The sequence below is a fragment of the Passer domesticus genome, chromosome 22 (genome assembly GCF_036417665.1).
Source record: "Passer domesticus isolate bPasDom1 chromosome 22, bPasDom1.hap1, whole genome shotgun sequence".
In the NCBI taxonomy this organism is placed as follows: domain Eukaryota; kingdom Metazoa; phylum Chordata; class Aves; order Passeriformes; family Passeridae; genus Passer; species Passer domesticus.
Window position 1 is genome coordinate 657,794 of NC_087495.1, and position 23,058 is coordinate 680,851.

Genomic DNA, 23,058 nt, shown 5'->3' on the forward strand with positions numbered 1-23,058 from the left:
CTGTCACTGTGGGAATGCTCTGGTGCCATTGAGATCCTCTGGCATTCTGGGAATGCTGTGCAGTGATGGGGATGCTTTGCCATGATGGGCATCCTCTGCTGTGATGCAGGACTGGGCTCTTGGCAAAATCCCCAAACCAATGCTGAAGTTGTGACAACGCAGGAGAGCCCTGCTCTCCTCTCCAAAGGTTTTCTCCAAGAAAAAGGAAAGGCAAGCTTTTTTCTTCCACTACTGGCAGTATCCAGGAACAAATCAGTGGCAGGGGACAAATCAGTGGCACACCCACACTCTCCCCCCACTGCCTCAGTTTCCCCACAGGGAACAGCCCTGCTCTGCTCCATACACTGCCCTGTGTGCCTTGCTGGAGCCGTGTGTGGGTTCCAACCCTCAGTTTGCTGCACAAGCTGAGGCTCAGATGGGCCCCATCCCATCAAAAATGGATCCATGTGCCTCACACAAAGCGGGCTGGAGGCTCACTGAATTATCACACAAGGCACAGGTACCAACACAAAACACACAAACACAGTGCAGAGCACACACAACACGCTTCCAGCAGCCAGGGCCAGAGCCGTGCACACGGTGGGCAGGCAGTACCGGGGTGGAAGAGGCTGGGAGTGCACTCAACAGTCTCACTCCGCCCTAAAATCTCGCATGTACATACATACATATATAATCAAGAAAGGCAGCTTGAAGCCCACAGCACAGCAAGACACTGCCACATGCAGAAGAAGGATCCACAGGGAAATGTGTGCAACATGCATGGACACATACCTGGAATTCCCATCTGGTTTGTAAATATCCGTGAGCCTGCTGTCCTGCCTTCCTCAGAAAGAGCAGGGACTGAAGCCCTGGGGGGAAGGCTTGGGTGGCAGCTCCCCGAGGGCTGTGTGGTACTGCCCAGTGCTCCCTTCTTCTCTCATGATGTGCCAGGAGGGCTTTTGTCTGGAGATGCTGGCATGTGTCGTCATCAAGGTGACAGGAACAGAAATGGGTCATTGGTGGCACTTCCAGGGGAGCCAGGAGAGAGCTGGTCAGCCCTGCACATCCCTGGGAGGGAGCTGGGCAGCCCTGCACATCCCTGGGAGCGAGGTGGACAACACTGCACATCCCTGGGAGAGAGCTGGACAATGCTGCACATCCCTGGGAGGGAGCTGGGCAGCCCTGCACATCCCTGGGAGAGAGCTGGACAGCTCTGCACATCCCTGGGAGAGAGCTGGACAGCCCTGCACATCCCTGGGAGAGAGCTGGGCAGCCCTGCACATCACTGAGTGACTCTCGAGAATGCACCCCTGCCATGGGCTGCATGGCCTGATGTCCTCTGCTGTGTGAGGTGATCCTGTGTCACATATCCAGTCCTGCAGCCTGGGGGTGTCCATGAGGGCTGGGCACAGTCAGGCTCTGGGAACATGAGGGCTTTGTGCAGAGTTTTGGCTCCTGGAGATCTCCAGGTGATACTTGGCACCAGCAGTGGGAAGCCCCCAGCAGCCACTGAGACTCCTGTTATGAAACCTGAGCTCTGCAGAGCTCCAGGGGGGGTCCTGCCACGGCTGTCATCAGCTGCCTGCAGAGGAGAATGGTCCCTCGGGATGTGGGGGAAGAACATGGGTCACACTGGGCACCTCCTCCCCGGAGAAAGGCAAGGATCAGCTAGCCCTCCCCAGCACTGGATGGTCTCCTGGGGTGGGCTGGATGGCCAGGAGTAGATGGATTTCTCCTTTTGACATCCATGTGGATCCACCACGGTTGCTCCAACTCTGTCCCCAGTCTCAGGATGAGTCCAGGCAGTTCTGTCTCAGTCCTTCAGTCTCCCCCTCCATTGCACAGGTCCCCCAGGCTGCTGGAGAGCAAGGAGCTGAAACTATCGGTGTTTGTTCAGACCTGTGTCCTCACTGAGCAGGGAAAGAGAGGAAATAAAAGCCTTTTTGAAGGAGAAACTATTGCCAGGAGAGTTTGGGAAATGCTGTAGCAGCTCTTCCTTGCCAGCTCCAACATGCAGCCACCAATGACTGTCCCAAAAGGCCATGGAGAGGGACACTCCTGGTCTCTAGGCTGAGACCTCAGAGGACGATAGAGAGCATGACTGAGAAGGAAGAGGTGACCTGAAGGTTATCCAGGAGGCTTGTTCTCCTTCTTTGGACAGGCTTCTTCCTCATCCTATGGCCTGCAGAGGACACAATCTCACATTCTGTGTGGTTCTGTCTCCATTTTTTCCTGCTTTTTCCCTCATTTTCTTTCACCTCTCATAAAAAGCAGTACAGGAACATTGGATGTACCTGAACATTGTGCACTGGTGACCCCAAGGACCTCTACCAGAGTACTGGAGCACCCTCAGCCCAGGAAGACAGAAGCATCACCAATTTATTATTAACCCATTTTGGTCTCTGTGGATTTGGTCTCTGGATTCAATGTATTTAATTTTAAAAGCTGTTTGTCTGCTGGGTTTTACTCACTTTTTCTCTCCCAGCATTAAAAAGTGGGTGGGCTTTTCCTTGATCCTGGTTTTGCTGTGATATCTCTTTTGTATAGGACTGCTCAGAGGGACTGGAAATACTGTCACAGGAGACAGGGAATGTCCTCCTGGGTTTCCTTTTGCAATTTTCATCCTCCAGCTGAAGATCACCCTCCAGCCCAATGAGCTGGGTTCAACTCCACATCTGGCTGCTCACAGTGTGTCACAGGTTCTGGGCACAAGCTGTGAGAATCCATGGAGGTTACAGCTGCTCTGCCTCTGTGCATCACCAGCAAAGCCACCTCCTGCATCCGTATTTCAGGTCTCTTTGTCCTGCTGTCGGCATGGTCCTGAAGTTCTCACTCCCTGATGCATCCTCGGGTGCACCCTTCCTGCACGCCCTCTATGCTGAGTCAGAGACTCACCAAATGATTTGGGCTGGGGGAGAACTTGTTCCATCCCCTGTCATGGGCAGGGACATCTTCTGCCAGACCAGCTTGCTCCAAGTCCCATCCAATCCTGGCTTGGACAATTCCAGGAAAGGGGCAGCCACAGCTGCTCTGGGTACCCTGTACCAGAGATCTGATGCAGAAGAGGCTTCACAAGAGAGGATTTAGGCTGCATGGTCCCTTTTGGCTGGGGACAGCTTCCATCAGCAGTTCACAGTGCAGCAGTGTGGGTGCTCTGGTGTGCAGTGAGCCATAAGAAATGGCTCTGAAATGCTGTAGTGGAGACATTAGTGACCAACCACTCCAGTGTGTATGCTCTCCAGAGTGGGGCTTCCAGTGTCTGGTGAGGTATGGAAGATCTTCCTGACATCTTAATACACTTTGGTTAAACTGTAAGCAGCCCAGGCTGTTTTTTAGCCTCACCAGGCCATCACCCCCTGTCAGAACCACCACAGGTCCTGGGGGACCAGCTTAGTTGGTGTGAGATGCCCTGTGAGCATCCCTGGAGCCACATTCTGTGCTTCAGGGTCACTGCCTGTGGCTGCTGCTGCGAGCACTCTGCCTGCACTGGAGATATTCCCAGGCCTGCCACGTGTGTCACACACCTGCCGGGCGGCTGGCAGCACGCATGGGGACGTGCTGGAGCACAGACCCAGACAGGACAGGGGGCTCTGAGCACCTCCATTTCCAGCTCTGGGGCCCCTGAAAACGCGGGACGAGGCCCGGGGAGCAGCGCACGTTTCAGGGTGGGCTGTGGACATGTGGGGCTGCCCAGGCTGTTGTGCAGCTTGTTCGTGCTTCCCTCTTCACCGGGGGCTGTCTGCTGCCACACAAAGGGCAAAACGCCGCAGCGGGAGGTGCCGCGCTCAAGCCAGGAAAACCCAGCCGACGTTTTCCTCTTTCCCTGGCTTTACCACTAGATGTCATTGGAAAAGCAGCATTGCCAGCCCTGTTCAGCTCTCCGGGCTGGGATTTTGGGGGGTAGCAGCTCCTTCACCCACTGCTGGACGCTAAGCATCTTCCCAGCCTCTTCCTCCGTGCCTTTGTCTGTCTGCAGAGCCTCTGGAAAAACCATCGCCGGGGATTCAGGGTTCAATGGACATTGAAATGCAACTGAAACCTTTTTTCCCAGCGCCTGGCTAAGCCGCCCGCTCGGACCCTCCCAGGAGGGAGCCGCGCGTCACCCGCTCTCAAAGGGGCGACGCTGTCACGCCGGGACCCGCGGCACCTACAGCAATATGGTCCTCTCAAACAAGTCGGACAAACAAGGCCTTTATAGGCACTTTCTTTTCTTCTGGAGTGGAAGAGAGAGGAGCCGGGGGAGATCTCGGGGGCGTCCCACCGCAGTGGAGCAGCACACAAAGGCTCGCAATGAAAGGGGCACCAGCAAATCCTCTTAGGGGCTTCACTGTGTGCACATTCATATCCCGGCCCCATCTGCCGGGGGGATCCCCGGGAGCGAGGGGGGAGAGGGGCTCTCCCTGCCCCGCGCCGCCAGAGCAAGCAAAGCGCATTCAGCCAGGGAGAAAGGGATGAAAAGGAAGAAAGGCCGAGCCATGGCCGTGCAGAGGCGGGGGAATGCAGCTCTGCCGGGGAGGGGGGCTGGCTTGTGGGGGAGGGCGGCAGAGCTGTGGGGGCTGTGGGAGCCCTGAACACCCCTGGGTCCCCAGGGATGAGATGGGAGCAGGGTGGGCAGGGGGAGAGCCTAGTGCCTCTGGGTAGAAGAGCCATGCTGGGCACTGAGCCACGCAGATTCCACAGAGGAATCCTCCACAGAGGTTCCTTCACCAGCAGAGACCTACTGGGAACTGGTGGGGCTGCAGGAGGATGGAGGTGACCTGGCCAGGTGCACAGCCAATGAGCTCTACATGGTGCTTGATCCCACACAAGCTGAGCCACGCTAACAGGACCAGAGTTCTTACCAAGACAGGGGAATGTCAGGGATATTTTAGTCTGGTCTGGAGGAAACACCCGTCCCTTCCCGGCAGGAGGTGCTGGCTCAGTAAATAACACACATTGATACCCAGTTCTTGGTGCTGCAGGATGGCAAGTGTCCTATCTCCCATGGGTTTGCTTCTTCTTTTTCCTGCACATGCTGCAGCCTTTGTGCATTGGTGAGCACCAGCATATCTCTACAGGTCAGTCTACACCAGAGATTCTCTGCCTGCTCCCCCCAGTTAGGAGCAGCCAGGCTGAGGTGCTCAGACCTGGTTTAGCAGATCCAAAAGGTTAGGTCAGTGTGGTGGCAGCTTTTGGACAGCTGACCCAGAGGAGCTGGGAGTCCTGCCTAGTCTCAGACATAGCAAGGACAGAGCCCAAGCAACTTAAATCCACTTAAATCCAGCCTAACCCACCTGGGGGATGACTGATGTGCTTGTCTAGTGATGCCAGGGACTTGCACACTGCAGCACTGTGGGGGAAGTGGGGAGGATAGGATGTTCTCTCTCATTTGGGTGAAAGATTTAATTACTGCAGCCAAGACAACTTGTCTCTCCTTCCAGCCTGGAGCAGGTCCAGTACAGGGAGTGGTCCTTCCTCTCCAGTGGCCTGGCTCCAGGAGCCCTTCCAATTCTGCTGTGAGGTGGTTGGGTCATGCACTGGGAGATCATCTCTTTTCTGCAGCTGGGTGGGGGTGTAAGGGAAAGAGGACAAATTGCTGGAGAGGCAAAGAGGTTCAGAGTGTCCCAGGTCTCTTCAGGAGTGGGGCTGAGCTTGGGATGTGGCTGCTTTGGCCAGTCCCATCCGGGTCCCTTAGGCTTCCAAGCAAGTGGCTGAGGAAACTGTGCAGGACTGAAGTGGTGGCAGCCAATTCCCACCTGGGGAGCTCCAAAGCAGCTCCCAAGCCATGTGACTGGGTTGGATAGCAGCAGGCACATCCATTTTCTGGAGGCTGCTGCTCCCTGCTGCATGCAGGGATGACTCAGGAGCAGGTCTGGTAACTCCTGGTGCCAAGCTGGTGATGAAGGTCAGACAGTCTGTGTGAGGCTCTGCGAGATGAGGCAGTGCGAGACACGAAACAGCGACAGGCCCAGGGAGAGGAGGGAGCAGGGCACCGCCTCTCCAGAGGCCACCACGGGCCACCCACACCAGTCTGCTGAGTGACGCCATGGGAAGGGCTGCACAGCACATCACCTGAGCTTCTGGTGACATCTCAGGCTCTGGGGACTACCCACGCACCCAGCCAGGTGCCAGCTGGCTCCCCAGTACAGCCCAGGCCCTTCCAGCTATGGCAGGAAAAGTCTGTGGGAAGGGCTCGGGGGTTTGGCTGCTGCGTGTGACCATCAGATAACTCTGAGCTGTGGCTGGCCTGGCTGTCTTTGGAAGAGCCAGCTGGAGCAGTTCTTGCACAGGCAGGGAACAAGTTGTGTTTGTCCCAGCTGGATATTCCAAAAATGTTGTGAGGTGCGTGGGAGAAAGGAGGGGTGCAAGAACATCATCAATGACTCCACTGGGGATCCAGCATTAGTGCAGGGATCAGGGGGGGAATGTCGAAAAAGCAAATGAGGAACATGTGGAGGACATGGCACTACCTCACAGTCTCTGACTGACCATTTCTGCTCCAGTCACTTCCACCTTTGTCCCAGCCACCATTTTATCCTCAACAGAGAGGGCCTGTGATGCCCCAAGGAATGCAACAAACATGCTTGTGAAAATTGCTGGCATGGACTTATTTTCCAATGTATGCAGGTGTCCACATGCATCATGGCCTGGCTTCCAGGGAAGCCTTCTCATAACAGAGCTGCAGGAGTGTGAGGACTCATGCCCTGGAGAAGGTGCTGGTCAGGCACAGGGGTGCCCAATGCACGCTGGACAGTGCTTTATGCACTAGGAGATCTTCTCTGACAAGGGCAGTATGAGGTGCTGCAGGGTAAGATAGAGCTTTTGACATAAACCACTGTCAGGGGAGCTTTCATAGAATCACAGGATGGTTTGGGTTCAATGGGACTTAATCTTGTTCCATCTCCCCTGCCATGGGCAGAGACACTCTCTACTAGACCAGGTTGCTCCAAGTCCCATCCCACTTCCTGCCCATCACCCAGCATGGGGCACTTGACACATGGGGAAAAAAGGTTCTTGTTCTTGTGGGTGACTTCAACCTACCAGACATCTGCTGGGAACTTAATACAGCAGAAAAGAAGCAGTCCAAGAAATTCTTAGAGAGTATGGAAGACAACTTTCTGTCACAGCTGGTGGGTGAACCCACCAGGGGAGGGACTATGTTAGATCTGCTGTTTACAAATAGAGATGGGCTGGTGGGAGATGTGATGGTTGGAGGTCGCTTGGGTCAGAGTGATCATGAAATAATAGAGTTCTCAATATTTGGTGAAGTCAGGAGGAGCACCAGTAAGACTCTTGCACTGGATTTCCAGAGGGCAGACTTTGGCCTGTTTAGGAGACTTATTCAAAGCGTCCCTTGGGAGACAGCCCTTAAAAACAAAGGAGTTCAGGAAGGGTGGACATGTCTCAAAACAGAGATCTTGAGGGCACAGGAACAGACTGTCCCTGTGTGCCGAAAAATAAGTCAGCGGGGTAAACGTCCAGCCTGGCTGGGCAAAGAGGTTCTAGAGGAACTCAGGAATAAAAAGAGGACCTATCAGCTTTGGAAGGAGGGTCAGGTCTCTAAGGAAGTATTCAAGAAGGCTGCTAGAGCATGCAGGAAGAAAATTAGGGAGGCCAAATCTCAGTTTGAACTTAGAATGGCGACTTCTGTAAAGGATAACAAAAAATCAATTTTTACAAATGTTTTTACAAATACATTAATGCTAGAAGGAAGGGTAAGACCAGCCTTAGTTCCCTATTGGACAAGGCAGGGAACTTAGTATCTGCAGATGAGGAGAAGGCAGAAGTGCTTAATGACTACTTTGCCTCAGTTTTTAGTGGGAAGATGACTTGCCTTCAAGATACCTGCCCCCCTGGGCTGGTTGATGGGGTCAGGGAGCAGAATGGTTCCCCCTTTATCCAAGAGGAGACAGTCAAAGAACTACTGAAATGCCTGGATGTTCGTAAATCTATGGGACCTGATGGGATCCACCCCAGGGTAATGAGAGAGCTGGCAGATGAGCTTACAAAGCCACTCTCCATAATTTACCAACAGTCCTGGCTCACTGGTGAGGTTCCGGAAGACTGGAAGCTGGCCAATGTGACACCCATTCACAAAAAGGGTGCAAAGGAGGATCCTGGTAATTATAGACCAGTCAGTCTGACCTCAGTACCTGGCAAAATAATGGAACAGTTTATATTAAGTGCCATCATGAAGAATTTACAGGATGGCCAGGGTATCAGGCCCAGTCAGCATGGGTTTAGGAAGGGTAGGTCATGTTTAACCAACCTGGTCACCTTTTATGACCAGGTAACCTGCCTAGTGGATGCAGGGAAGGCTGTAGATGTTGTTTATTTGGATTTCAGCAAGGCCTTTGACACTGTCTCCCACAGCATACTCCTAGATAAGCTGGCAGCCTGTGGCTTGGACAGGAACATTCTGTGCTGGGTTAGGAACTGGCTGCATGGCCAAGCCCAGAGAGTGGTCGTGAATGGTGCTGCATCCAGCTGGAGGCCAGTCACCAGTGGTGTCCCTCAGGGGTCTGTGCTGGGGCCAGTTCTGTTTAATATTTTTATTGATGATATGGATGAGGGTTTAGAGTCTTTCATTAGTAAATTTGCAGATGACACTAAGCTGGGAGCATGTGTCGATCAGTTAGAGGGACAGAGAGCTTTGCAGAAGGACTTGGAACGGTTGGATGGATGGGCAGAATCCAATGGGATGAAGTTCAACAAGTCCAAGTGCCGAGTCCTGCACTTTGGCCACAATAACCCCCTGCAGCGTTATAGGCTGGGGATGGTGTGGCTGGACAGTGCTCATGTGGAAAGAGACCTGGGGGTACTGGTTGACAGTCGGCTGAACATGAGCCACCAGTGTGCTCAGGTGGCCAAGAAGGCCAATGGCATCCTGGCCAGTATCAGGAATAGTGTGTCCAGCAGGAGCAGGGAGGTCATTCTTCCCCTGTACTTGGCACTGGTGAGGCCACACCTAGAGTACTGTGTCCAGTTCTGGGCCCCTCAGTTTAGGAGGGACGCTGAGATGCTTGAGCGTGTCCAAAGGAGAGCAACGAGGCTGGTGAGGGGCTTGGAACACAAGCCATATGAGGAACGACTAAGAGAGCTGGGTTTGTTTAGCCTGGAGAAGAGAAGACTCAGAGGTGACCTTATCACTCTCTACAACTTCCTGAAGGGTGGCTGTAGTGAGCTGGGGGTCAGTCTCTTTCTCCGAGCAACAACAGATAGAACAAGAGGACACAGTCTCAAGCTGCGCCAAGGGAGATACAGGTTAGACCTAAGGAGGAAGTTTTTCACAGAAAGAGTGGTCAAACACTGGAATCATCTGCCCAGGGAGGTGGTAGAGTCACCATCCCTGGATGTGTTTAAAAGGAGACTAGATGTGGCACTTAGTGCCATGACCTAGTTGCGGTATAAGATAGGATGGGTTGGACTCGATGATCTTGAAGGTCTCTTCCAACCTAGAAATTCTGTGATTCTGTGATTCTGTTCAACACTCATCTAGGCTCTAGGTTGGATATTTTTAACCTCTGGTGGAAGGCAGCATATGTGATTTTTTTAATTTCTATTATTCTGAAGAAGTGCTTTGAGTGTCTTCAGTGCCCACCAAACACAGACACATTTTGTTGATCCCGTGGAGCTCACATCTTGTGGCACGGAGCTTCTGGGCAATCACTTGGTGTGTGAAAGTGTATCCCTTACAAAAAAGACCAGAGATTGCATCAGAAGACCTCAAACATCCTCTGTTGGAGGCCAGCAGAGCCTCTCTGAGAGCAATAAACACCGCTGACATTTTGCCGTGATTCCAGCAGGATGTGGGAGGCTGAGTGGGGCCAGCATGCCAGGTGCTGTGCTGGCTGACACACACACAGGGCAGAATCCCCTTCCCTGGGCTGCCTGACACACACACAGGGCAGGATCCACTTCCCTGGAATGCCTGACACACACAGGGCAGGATCCCCTTCCCCGGGCTGGCTGACACACACAGGGCAGGATCCCTTTCCCTGGAATGCCTGACACACACACACCAGGATCCCCTTCCCTGGGCTGGCTGATACACACAGCGCAGGATGCCCTTCCCTGGAATGCCTGACACAGACACACACACACACACCAGGATCCGCTCTCCCCGGGCGGGAGGCGAGCAGGGCGCTGCGATCCCTGGGCTGCCACAGGCGATGCTTCCCTTCAGCCCCCTTCTCTCCTCGCCTCCAACAGCCCGTGCCTCGCCCTTCTCTCGGCACTGTCTCTCCTTGCAGCCGCACGTCTTTCTCCTCCCGGCTCTCCTCCCCTTCCTTCGGCAGGCCCGGAGCTGCTGGGAGGAGCAGCTCCTTCCCGGAGCTCTAAAGGTGGGTGGGATGGCTCCTGCCGGCAGCCGCAGAGCTCTCCGGGCTGCCGGGCATTCTCTCCTTGCAAACGTGCACAGCCGGGGTGACAGGGACGGCATCCTGCAGGAGCGCAGCCCGGGGCAGGGCATGGGAGAGCTGTAATCGCAATCCCAGTGCTTTCCACGCTGCCTCCGAGATGGACTTGCGGCAGCTCCCGGAGATTTCTGGCACCGGCCGTGTCCCTGTTGGCAGCGCTCCTCCCGCTCCGGGGCCGCTGTTTGCTTATCTAGAGCCATGATTTAACACAGACGCAGGAACTCACACACTCTCTCCCAGTCTCTTTCAAATTACTTTATTGCTTCCTGTCAACCAGCCGAGCATATCCTGTTAATATACAATCCCCAACGAGCCGTTTTCACAGCGTAATCCCCCTCGGGCAGATAACACGGCTCAGCTCCCGCAGGATGCCTGGCTCTGTCTGAGGATGCAGGATCCCGGCGCTGGGCAGGTATTTTCCAGCAAAGCGGGGCTGCTGCCGTTGTTGTTGTTAAAGATAAACTCCAGTGCTATGAGAGATGCTGGCTTGCTGCCAGTCCTGTGTTATTCCATCCCCTGGTGACCTTCCTCAGCCAACACCAAGTGCTGTCCCATGCTGGATGGCCGTGAGGGTCTTGGTGCTGGAACCTTCCTCCCAGCTCTCCCATCCCTGTTCCTGAGGTCTGTCCTGCTCCAGAGATACATCTTTATCCACCTGCTGCAGTGGGACAGCAACAGAATCACAGAATCACAAAATCATTAAGACTGGAAAAGACTTCCAAGATCATCAAGTCCAACTTTTGACTGAATACTATGCCCACTAAACCATATCCATGTCCATATCCATATCCATATCCATATCCATATCCATATCCATATCCATATCCATATTGCTTCAGGGACTGCAGGTTGTTCCTTTTGCTGCTGCACAACCTGTGTCCCAGATGTCAGTTCAGGAGATACCCATAAATCCTGGAGGTGGTGGTGGGAGCATATATGGGGTCTCTGGTCCAGCCTCCTGCAGTGTCATCAGCACTGGGTCAGGGTGATGTGGCAGGTCCTGGAAACCCTCTAGGGGATTTTCTGCAACCTCAAGTTTTCTTACACTGAGTGAGTGTTGGAGCTGACAGTGTTCTACCATCTGCCATGAGGTCCTGTGGACTTCTCAGCACCACTTGGAATGTCCAAAGCAGGACATCTGCCACTGGCTGCTGCTTTAGGGAACCTGCTGTGTTTCCCCTACACGTTTCTGATCCTCCCTCCTCAGGTCCCTTGCTAAGACATCTGTGTGTCTTGACACTGCATTTGTAGGACATTCATGCTTCTCTGTCCCACCTGGTCTCCTCCAGGCTCCTCATGGGCTTGCTCCCTAACCCTGATGTCCATCTGAGGTGCCAGCTGAACCTGTGTCCACAGCAGAACACTAAGAAAATCCCTTTCAGAGAATATCACTGTGATTTTTGGTTCTGTGGTGTGGAAGTGTCCTGAAGACCAGGTCACTGTGGAGCCTGTGCATCCTCTCTGTCCTTGTGCCAGGTGGTCCTGCTGCTCCTGGGCTGCCTGTTCTCCACAGAGGCAAAAGGACAGATGGAGGTGGCTTTGCTGTGGAGGGATGGACACCAGGGCTACTGCATGTGCATGCAGCTGGGCTTTTGGGCAAACAAAATGGGCAGATGATACATTTGGCTTCAAGATTCACCCTGTTCCTCTCAGCACTTCAGACACTGCAAGGCACAGTAGCTCAGGCCCAGACAGCATCCCTTCTCCCCAGGAGCAGAGACCTGTGCTAAACCTCCTTGGCAGGATTCACTGCATCTTCTGTGGACATTTCTTCAGCAAACGCTGGGATTTCAAGACCCTCTGGGCTGCTCCCACTTGGCCCCTGGTTGCCAGCTAAAAGCCACTGTTGCTGTCTCTCCCGAGTCATCCTCCATTGGCCCAAGGAAAGGGAACATGTGATGGAGCTGTAACATGACATATGGCTGTATTTTTGTGGTTCTACTTCCCAGGTTTTCCCTCGCTCCTGCCCTCAGTACAGTTTTATTGTCGGAAGTTGTTCCTAGAAGTTGAGGACAATCTTGGTGCTGGTTGTTGGTTTTACTACCAGCTGGATCCTGCCCTCGAGTACTTGTGATTCTCTCTACACTTAACACCTCATTAGCTGGAACATCCACTTACAGAGCACAGCTTTGCTGTCTGAAAAGAAGGAAAATCCTGTTTGACTCAGACGTTACACAGATCACTTATCTCAGAGACATCTGAACAGCCGGGCTTGGAAATTGAGTCCAAATTAAAAACCAGTTGAGAAGAAGTATCTGTCCTCCCAGGTAAATCAGGGGCTGATTTATTTCCTCCCCAGTATTCCTGCTGAGCAATGCATTCAGCACAGCCCCAGCTCAACACATCCCTGCCTCCATATCCCAAGGCTGGAAGGCTCTGTGCTTGCTGTGCTCCCAAGGCTGGAACACCCATGAGCATCCCTCAGCTCCCCTCAGAGCTGGCTCCTGCTCCCCTCCTGCTCCCTCTCACAGGGCGCTGTGCCAGCTCCCTCAGCTCCTGCTGAAGTCCCCACCCCAGCACTGGCATAGCAACTCCAGCTTTTGACATTCCCAGCTCTCCAGACAGAACAAAACATGCCTTGAGAAAGAAAAAAGCAAAGTAAACCCAAATTAAAGACGTCTCGGGTGCATGAATGCAACTGGCAGGGCTGTGCTGGAGGTCCCCATCCTGCACTGGGGCCACGTTGATGGCAGGGAGCCCCTGCTAGGGGTTGGTGTAGCCCATGGAACAAGTCTCTAGCATCCCAAGGGGCCAGGAAGGATTTTAACAGAAGAAGGAGGACAGGCTGGGGGGCTGTAGGGGTCCAGGAAAATCTGTACTGATGACTTTTCAGCTATTTTAATTTCCGTGGATTTCCCTGTGTGTTCTAGATTCCTGTATCTCCATTCCAAAGACTTTTCCGGCCTGCACTTGAATCCCTGTGAATTTTGTGTCCCCAGTGCTGCTGATGAGGTCAACAGTTCACCTTCCATCCATGTGAAGAATCACCTCTTTTGATCCCAAACCCCAATCTTTTAGACCCTGGCCCTGGACCTCACACAAGTGTCATTTGATGGCTTTGGTTTATTCCTGGGAGAAGACGGAGAAAGGAGCAACCTTGTCACTGTGCAAGTGAAGTTATGGGTGTTTTCCCTATGACATCACTTATCCTTTGTCACCTCCTTGCTCGCTCCTATTCCTGCCTCTTCTGGGGCTGTTGGACATGACAGCTCAGACCCTGCACGACAGGCTGGTGACCTCCCTCTGCTTACTTCTCTCTGCAGCCATGTCTTATGCAATTAAAATGACAAGGAACCTCCTTGACTCTCCCAGGCTTCCTGCTTTCCTTAAAAAACTTTCAGCAAGGAACTTAAAGGAAAGCTTTTGGAGCCCCCAGCAGATGCCAGGAGCAGATGGCACTGACAGTGTGTGTTTGGTCACTCTGGAGGGCTCTGAAGGGTTGTAAAGCAGGATTCCCCTTTGGAGAAGCCCCATGGACTTTCCTCTGGCAGACAGCACTTACTCAGGGGTCTTCAGCTGCTCTCTAATACATGGAGTTTGTGTCTCCCAGGGACTTTTCATATGGCCACCACAGCACTCCTCAAGGCACCCCATCCCCTGGTGCCGGGACAGGATGGTGAGGGCTCAGCCCTGATGGTGTGCTCCTGGTCCCTTCAGGAGCAGGGACACCTCAATGAGTGCAGAAGGAATCAGCAGTCCCAGGTGCTTATGAGAATCCCTAAAGGAGCACTCAAGGACAAATTCCACAGGGACCAAGCAGGATCCTGATTCCAGTGGGCCAACGGGATCCCAGCAGCTGCAAGGACCAAGTCTTGGGGAGAAATCTGCAAAGAGCCTCCTCAATGGGCCACACTGCAGGGCTGGATGAAAGGATGGCCTTTGTGACCATCACTGTCCCCTTGTGTTTCTGGCAGGGACCAGTGTCACGGCCTCTCCACCATCACTGCTCCATCCTGGCAGTGCCAGTCAGGGTGCCAGCAGTCACCTGAGCACACTTTGGCTGGCAGGTCCCTCTGTTGCCAGGTCAGCAACCCAAAGAGCAGCAGGACAGGCTGTTCCAGGGCAGCTGTGCTCCATCCACGCTGGTTAGCTGGGCAGTGCTTCCTCCCACTCCCTGCCAGAGCCACGGACAGACACGAAGCAGGTCCTGCTCCTGTGCCATGGCCAGCACTCCTCAAGCCCTGAAGAGATGTGTCCCCTGCCTCTGCCCAGCCCAAAAGACCCCCCAAGCCTCCTTACATTTTGAGTAGAAGCCCCTGCCTCTCCCTCCTTGAAGATGTGTCCACCACCTCCACAGTGCTTCCTGTCCCTTCCCACCACGCTCCTGTAGCTTGCTTCCCTTTGGAAATACATGGATGGAGGCATAGAGTCATAGATTGTTTGAGCTGGAAGGAATCCTAGAGACCACCCAGTTCCACCCCCCTGCCATGGAGAGGGACATCTTCCACTCAGGGCTCCCCCATTCACCCTGGCTGTGACAACCTGTGTGCTCCCACCCTCTGCTGTGGAAGGACATGTGGTTGCCTCCCTCACATCTGTCTTTCTGTAGCACCTCTGAGGAGGAAAGAGCAGTCTCACACCAGACCATTGCCTCTGATCCTGTATTTGCCTTCTTGTAAACCCCTGCTGCCTCAGAGCACTGGGGATTTTGTTCACGAGTGCCTTCAGTGTAACACATAATGCTGCACTTTTTCATAGCGTCCATAAGCATTTGCAAAGCTCCTATATTTAACACCAGCATTGACAAAACCCAGGTAGTTTTCTCCCCGGTTTCCCCAGTTTCCTATTAAATGCCATTTCAGCATTCTCAATTTCAAGGATGCCACCCTGTAATTTTATAGTATTAAACACAGACCTGAGTTTGACTTTTCAGTTTTCTACCTTCCTCTGAACAACTTTAAAACTATATTCTGGAAGACTTCTGGACCTTGGGTTCCCTGCCGCAAAATAGCTTGGGTTACATCCTTTTATTTTACAAACCTTTACAAATGACAGCAATTAAATCGAGCATCCTTTTATGTCGTTACCCCTGTCAGTAGGTAATGCCTGGCAGTTTTTCATCACAGGTTATCTCCTGGGCAGATTTATTCTCTAACACTGTTATTTCTGGCTATAACCAAGGATTGAAATGAAGATATTTTCCAGAATGCAAACCCCATCTTCTGCCAGTCATGCCTCATGGCTGTAAAGTATTTTGGATTAAGTTTCTATATATAATATGATATTCTGGTGATGGTTCCACCTTTTCTTTGCTGTATATCTAAATAGTCTTTTAAAATGTTTTGGTGATGGGGGTTTTTTTGTGTTTTTTGTTTGGTGTTTTTTTTTGTGGTTTTTTGTTTGTTTTTTTTTGGTTTTGGGTTTTGTTTTGTTTTTTTTTTTTTTATACATAGAGTAATAGTTTATAGACTTGATTGTCACATTTCTCTACATTCTGGAAAAGTAGTGGTACTCAGTCAAAGGTAGGACTTGATGATCTTGGAGGTCTTTTCCAACCTTAATGATTATATAAGTCTATAAATCAGGAAATCCTTGTTTTTATTTAGCAATAAATATATACTATATGGGGTTTTTATAAATTTGCCTTCTTTTAATTTTTTCCTTCCTGCCTCTCTATGATGCTGCTTATTTACCAAAACAAATTTTTCAAGAAGACACTTTTATGAACTTTATTTTCCCAAAAGTTACTTTTAATTCTGAACCTGGGTTCAAATTAGCTGTCAAACAAAATAATCCAAATTTCCTGCTCAATTCTACAGTTCTAAATCTATTTTAAATGCTTCAAAAGCGCCTCTTCTCTTTAATTTGTTCCCATGGCTACCATTCAAAAGTTTCATTCATTTTCTGAGCGGAGAACTCTCCAAATCGTTATTGCAATCTACCAGTTGACTTTTCCTTCTTATTCTAGCAGAAGGCTCTAAAGCCTCAGACATTGCAGCAGCAACAGAAACAGGGTTACCTTCCAGCCCTTGGTGCTCGATGCTCCCCGCAGGTTAAATCCTCGCCTGGAGCTTTCCTGCGGCTCTGCCTCGCTGGGGTCCCAGCGCAGGAGGATGCTCGGCTGCCCGGTGCCATCCTCTCACCTCCCTCCTCTCTGCTTCACCCGCCTGCTTCCAGGGAGCTCGGGGTTCCTGCACACAGGAGTCCCTCATGTGGAGGGCTCAGAAATGCCGGGGGAGAGAGCTGAAGGGGAGAGGAGCCGCTGGTTCCCCCTCCTCAGGTCCCTGCAACAGGATAAACAGGTTGAGCGAGGTGCGGCTGTCCAGGGTCACGTTTCAGCACGAGCCACCCGGGGCCAGGTACGCTCAGCAAGAGTACGGGGATGTAAAAGGTTAATCTTTATTTAACTCTGTGCAGAGAAACCTCCCCACATGTCCCAGGTGGGGGCTGCTGCCAATGCCTGCTTGAGTGGTGGCTGGTGTGACTGGTGAAGGTGCTGGTTTGCTCTGGGATGGTGTGGGAGAGGTCTGAGATCCCTGGAAACTGTCGATTTGTGGAACAGATCAGAGTGGGGATGTTGAGCTGAAAGGTGCTGGGCAGCACCGAGGGCTCAGCCTGGAGGTGGGGAGCCCCTGTTGCTCTCACCCTTCCTCCTGAAGGAGCAGACCTGGCTGTCCCCAGCCTGCAGAGCACTGGGGTGACTGGGAAAGGCAAGGAAGGACAGAGGGAGGCCCTTGGTGGTGACGGGCTGCAATCACAGATATCCATGGGGTTTCTGGCTGTTCACACACCCTTCACAGAGGTTAGAAAAATCCCCTATTGGGAACAGTTCCTCCATCCCTGCTGAGCTGGGGAACATTAAGTAGGTGATAATAAGTGGTCCCTGAGTGGGAGGGCCTGCTCTCCTCTGGAAAGAGCTACTCCAGACAATTTATCATTCAAACAAAGAGGGGGAAAAGGGTTAAACACTGCCCGGCCTCCCCAGCCAGTGGTGGCTTTGGTTATCTGCAGCATGGCTGCAGGGCTACATGGTGCCTGTACATGTTTAGGGATCAGGAGTTAAGTGTTTAAATGATAAGCGATATCTTAAAAACATAAGTTTAGCAATGAATCTTTACCGACAATACTATACTATTAGTTAATAGGCAGAATTAACTCACTGGCCTGTGGCCAAGCCCGTCACAGCCAGAGCCAGAACAGCTGAAGCTGCTTTTCACTTGGGTTTTGCTTTTACCGGACTTTCTGCTGCAGGGAGACTCCAATTTCTGTAAAAATATGCTCGTGTTTTCCTCCTCCCGGCCTGCCCGTGTAAGCTCGAGGTTCCTTGGAGCCCAAGGGATTCAGCCAGGACCTGGAAAGCTTTCCTTCTCTCGCATGCAGAGGTGTGACCAAGGGTGTCGATTCAGGACCAAGGGTGCTGATTCTCTGCAGTGCATCTCTCTGTGGCCCTGGACCAGCTCCCTGTCTGCTCTTGCTGGGACTTTACAGGCAGATTTACTCTAGGTGCCAGCATGGGACTCATTCCCCATCTCCCCCATTCCACATAAACCTCCCTTTCTCTCAGCTGGGGCATTGAGACTGACCAAGTCCCTTCCTTGGACCAAAGAAGCATCTCCTGAATCTTTCTGGTAGCTGAGGCTCCTTGGAATCACCAAAGACAACTGCACTGAGCCATGAGTCTGTGCCTGACAGCTCTGTGTCACCACTTGCTGCTTTCCTTTGTACCTCCCTTGACTCCCAGCTGCACCTCTTTAACCTCACAGAGGGTGAGAGGGAACCACCTCCTCCAGGTGTGATGAGCCAAGGGTTTCACATGCAAATGACCTTTTTCTTTCTGCATCAGGAACTGAAAATGCAGCATTAAATGTGTCACCATCATACCTGTTTTAATGTCCACCTAGATGTCATCTCTCCTGGCTCTATCAGCCTGGGAACCATTTTTTGATATAAACTAAAATGTGGGTGCAGCTGGAGGGGTGGTTGTTCCATTTTGTGACCCCCATCAAGGCTGTACCTGATGCTGTCTGCAGCAGGGCTTGAGTGTCCTGTGGCAGTGCTGCCCCAGGGTTACTTGTGGGCAGCAAGGACCAGCAAAACCTGAGTAACCTGACTTCCAGCTGGCCACATCCAAGCTGCCTGATGGTGGTCATGTCCGTGTGATACAGTTCCAAGGCCACTTGTCACCAGATGGCAGCAAGGAGAGCATCAGCTCACAGTGTGGCTGAGGACAGCAGTGAGGATGCACAGCGCTCCCTGGTCCATGGCCAGCCCCCACTGAAGCCACTAAATCTTGTGCAGAGTGAATGGAAGGTGCAGAGAAGGACAATGGAGGAGGCCTGGAGTCCCTTGTCATGCACGGTTCTTTGCAGCACTTGCTGGTCTGCTCAGATATTGAGGCATGGTGACCAGAGGAGCTTTTGGGATTCAGGTCAGAAGGTGGATACTGGTGACAACACCTGCACTGGGAACAGCAACTTTGTGAGGGTGGCAGTGGAACTTTGGCAGGCCTTCCCATGGATGCCAAAAAATGCAACAGTCATAGAAAGCCCTTCCTGGGAGCAGAGTGAAGGTGTGAGCTGGGACCAGTGCTCACAGCTCATAACTGGCCATGAAGAGCATCTTCAGGGCACAACCCAGACCCCAGGGAGCATGTAAGAACTTCAAAGTTAGTGCAGCAGCCAGATGAGTCTGCATAGTCCAAGGTCCATCTCCATCAGCAACACCCCAAGGGGGATCTCAAAAGAGAAGAGAGAAGGTCTCCAGTGACTGTTCCCTTGGGACAAAATTACCATTGTGTCTGGCAGTGCAGTCCTGGAGAGCTTCAAGAAAATCCTGAGGGTCTGGGTAGGCACTGGCAAATATACAAGGCTGCTGCTCTTGGACCCCAGGTTTCCATTTGGGAGAATTGATGGATCCTTGGGAACATGCAGGATACAAAAGCGCTGGGATCCAGGAGGACTGAAATGAGGGTATGACGAGTTTGGAAATGGGGAGTGCTTTCAGACATCTGATGAGAAATGCTGGCTGCTCCAGAGCAGTAGGGGGTGAGGTAAGGCTGGGACTGGGGGAGCCTGGTACAGGGCTGGAATGGTAGGTAACTGCTGGGGATCCTTGGGATTCTTGCCCTGGAGAAGAATACATCTGAAGGAAAGAGAAGCAAGGCCACTGGCTGTCCTGGCCTTCAGCCTCCTTCCTCAATGCAAGAGTGACCCCAGAAGAGTTTCTAATGATGAAAGCTTCTCCACACATGATGGAGCTGGGCCACAGGGTTTTCATGTTGGATGTGGGGCCAACCTGGATGAGCAGCAACATCTGCAGTGACAAGAACTCCCAAAGCAGACCAGAGCCTGCAGCTGGCCACACTGAGCTTGGGAAGATCATTTGGCTCATGCATGTGGCCAACACCATCATGGGGCTGTAACCTCCACTAACCACTCCTGTGGAATCATGTCCTGTGGTGAGTCAAGGCAGAACCCTAGGTCCTCGAGCTGCTGGTGCATGAAAGGGATAAGGAAGAGCACAGTGGAGCCTGGACTGTTTTTTCCATGTCCTTCCATGGTGGGTTGAGGGACAGGAATCCATCCTCGAACTCCAGTGGGTCTTCAGCTCCTGACCTATGAACTTGGCACAGCTCGTGTAGAGATCCATGTGCAGGGTGTGACCTCCCTAGGAAGATCTTCCAGGACACAAGTGCTTCCTGCAGGATGCACCTGAACCTTCTGCCCAACCAGCAGTAATTGGGACACAGCTATGGGGATGAGCAGAGGACACTGCTGGGTACAGCGTGGATACTAGAGAGGTGAGGAGGAGATGTCAGGTGGCAGAGGGACCTCCTGTGTAGAGTCCTGGCAGCAGCCACGTGTCATAGATTCACAGAATGGTTTGGGTTGGAAGGACCTTAAAGACCATCTGGTCCCAACCTCCCTGACATGCCCTGAAGAGGGTGTGGATCATGAGGTGCCCACAGGGTAGATGTGGTTGCACCTTCTAGGAAGGTCCTGCTTGACCCCGGCAGTGTCAATGGGGCTTGTGACCAAGTACAACCGCTCCACGTGGGAAGTGGGGGGATTCCTGTTCTCTCCTGGCTGGCAGCAGGGGGATGGTGGAGGAGAAGGACGCGGGGGCTGCCCACAACAAGCCTCGGATTTGCCAACTCCTTGGGTTTTTGTTTCTTTTTTTTGTATCCTGCTGTACGCGTCCCTTCTCCAGACGGGAATCTCCTCACCGCCCTGGCCCCCCGGCTCCAGTGGGCAGCTGCGGGGGCTCAGCCCCGCGGGAGAGATGCCCGGGGCGGTGCGAAGGGCGCGGCGGCGGGGGCATCCCCCCGGGACCCCCCGCCCCTCCGCCCCCTCGCCGGTGCCGGCGGCGCAGCGAGCCCCGGCGAGGCGGATTTGGGCTGAAATTACGGCTTTCTCTGGATGATCGACAGCTCCGGGAGAAACCATCGGCGAGCCGGGGGGAGCCGCCGCCCGCTCGCCGCCCGCCGCCCCCGGCCCGCCGCCGGCCCCCGCCGCGCCCCCCCGGCCGCCGCGCCCCTCTCGCCGCCCCCGCCACCCCCGCGAGCAGCGCGGCCCCGGGCGGGGCGGGGCGGGCGGCGCGGGGCGTCCCCCGCGCGGCGGCGGCGGTGGCTCGGCCCGGCCGCGGCGGCGGGGCCGGCGGAGCGCTCCGTGCCCGCGGCCGTGCCCGCGCCGGCGGCGGCCCCAGCGAGGGGCTCTGGGCTCTGCGCTCCGCGCTCCGCCGCCTCCATGGAGCGCCGGCCGCGCCGCCTCTGATGCCCGGCCCGGCGCGCACCATGGGGCCGCTGTGGCTCTGCTGCCTGCCCCTCGCCCTCCTGCCCCTGCTCGCCGCCGTGGAAGGTAAGGGGGGCGCGCGGGGGGCGGGGGCCCTGCGGGTAGGGCGAGCCCCCTCCGGGTTTTCCCCGTTTTTTGGGGGGTGGCACTTTGCCCCCTGCCCCCCTCCCCGCCGCACGCCCTTCGGAGGGGAGGCGAAGTTTGGGGAAGTGCTACCCCGGCTGGAGGTGTCGCCGCCGGAGCCCGGTGTGTCGTGTGTGCCCCCCCCGCCCACAGACCCTCCCGATCGCTGGCCGCGCTTCTCCCCGCCATCCCTCCGCCGGAGCGGGCATCCCTGGGTACCGCGGAGGGTCCCCCGGGGATGCCCGGCATTCACCGCCCCGTGCTCTCGGGAGAGTCTTTGGGGTGCCCCTCCGCCAGGCCTTACCGGCGTTCTGGAGCTGGTGGCCGGCTCCCCGTTGGCGCCGTGGCGTTCCCGGCGTCCCCAGGAGGAGCCGAGCTCCCCGGCGAGGTCCCCGGTGCTCAGACAAAGCAGTGCGAGGCGGCAGGTGGGGAGCTCCTGGGCTGGGTGTGTGGGGACGGCGCTGGCCGGGAGCCCCACGGCGGGGTCTGTGCAAGGGGAGCCTCGTTCAACCATCCCAGCCATTCCTGCCTGCTCCCACCCGCCCGCTGCGTGGACACCCTGGGAAGTGCCAGAGAACTGGGCTGGGCAGGGGCGAGGGCCAGGTGTCAGGCCAAAAACCTGCTCGTCCTGGAGCGGCGTGGTCCAGGGATGCCTGTCCATTGTGGAAGGGTCGTGTTGGAGCGGCTGGGTGGCTCCGCTGTCCCTCCGGCTCCGTTGGGCTGGTGGGCAGGCTGGGTGGCCAGTGCTGGCCCTGCGTGTGCCGGGCGGTGGGAGCCACTCGGACGGTGTTTGTCTGGAACATGGATGAGGCACCATTTATTAAGTTGGAGTTTTGGGAGATGACTCATGGGTTGGCCAGCTATACATCGTGATATTTACAATATGGGAGCTTGGCATAAATAGGACTATTTACGTTGCAGCGGAGAGCGCTCGCCAGCTCTGCTATTCAAATGAACCCAGCATGGTTTTAATTATGGGGGGGAGGGTTGGGGTGAGGAGCGTGTTTGTGAGAGCATACGTGTCCATGCAGGACGTCTGGCCCCATCCGCCGGTGGTCTTGACGCTTCCAATGGGGTCTGGCTTGGCCGGCGGGGCCCATGCGCACTTGACCATGACAAGCTGATGCTGCCAAGTGTGGCATGCTGGGTGCCTTGGGCAGGGATGGGGTGACATCTCCACCCCACCCTGCTCCTGCTGCTGCCCAAGAGGTGCTGCTGGCTGGTGCTGTGGGTCAGTGACTGGCTCCCGGGGCTCCCACGCGTGTTTGTGGAGCCTGAGTAACTTTCCCATCATCATGACAGGAGCGGCAGGCACTGGATGCATGTGTGCCAAGGGATGGGGAGTATATCTAGAAATGAGGGGCTGGCCAGTGCAGGTGAGGTGTTTCACCCACCCGAGATGATTGCTCTAAGGTGTGCTCCTCCACGGATGGGGGACGCTCTCAGGGAGATGGTCAGTGCGCTTCCAGCGGCCATTCCAGCCAGGGCTGACTGTGTTGCTTTGGGTTTGGCGTGGTCCCCCCATGCCCCTGCTCTTCTCTTGCCCTGTGTGTGTTATGGGGCTGTGATGGTCACTCTCAGGGTTACTGTGGGCAGCTAGATCCCTCATCTAGCCTTCCAGGAAAAGGCTTCTGGAGAGCTGGCAAGGTGAAAACGTGTGGGATGCAGCTCCTTGGGCGTGCCTCTGCTGCTTCCTTTCTGGAACTGCCTCTTCCCACTTCTTCCAAAGTGCCTGGATGTGCTGTCCACCTGCACCTCTGAATGCTCTGGATCTCTTCGGTGTGGACAGATGGACCCAACAGTAGCTGCTGGCCATGGAGGTGGTGGCT

The 23,058-nt window shown here is 54.3% G+C and overlaps 1 protein-coding gene and 1 long non-coding RNA gene across 6 annotated transcripts in view; one reads left to right on the forward strand and one right to left on the reverse strand.

Annotated features, from left to right (window-relative positions):
- EPHB2 (EPH receptor B2) overlaps positions 1–23,058 on the forward strand; it is a 149,338-nt gene that overhangs the window by 4,702 nt on the left and 121,578 nt on the right. For 4 of the 5 annotated variants that reach the window (XM_064397310.1, XM_064397313.1, XM_064397311.1 and 1 more), the window contains exon 1: positions 20,955–21,172. The exons of the other annotated variant lie outside the window; for it this stretch is intronic. In XM_064397310.1, the coding sequence (XP_064253380.1) occupies positions 21,088–21,172 (85 nt within the window). In that variant the 5' untranslated portion in view covers positions 20,955–21,087. Of the gene's footprint in view, positions 1–20,954; positions 21,173–23,058 lie in introns of those variants that run through there. 5 annotated transcript variants of the gene reach the window in all.
- Positions 10,617–21,920, reverse strand: LOC135285268 (uncharacterized). The gene is made up of 3 exons (XR_010350208.1): positions 21,534–21,920; positions 16,336–16,600; positions 10,617–11,034 (listed from the first exon to the last, which is right to left on the reverse strand). It is a non-coding gene; the product is annotated as an uncharacterized LOC135285268 (long non-coding RNA).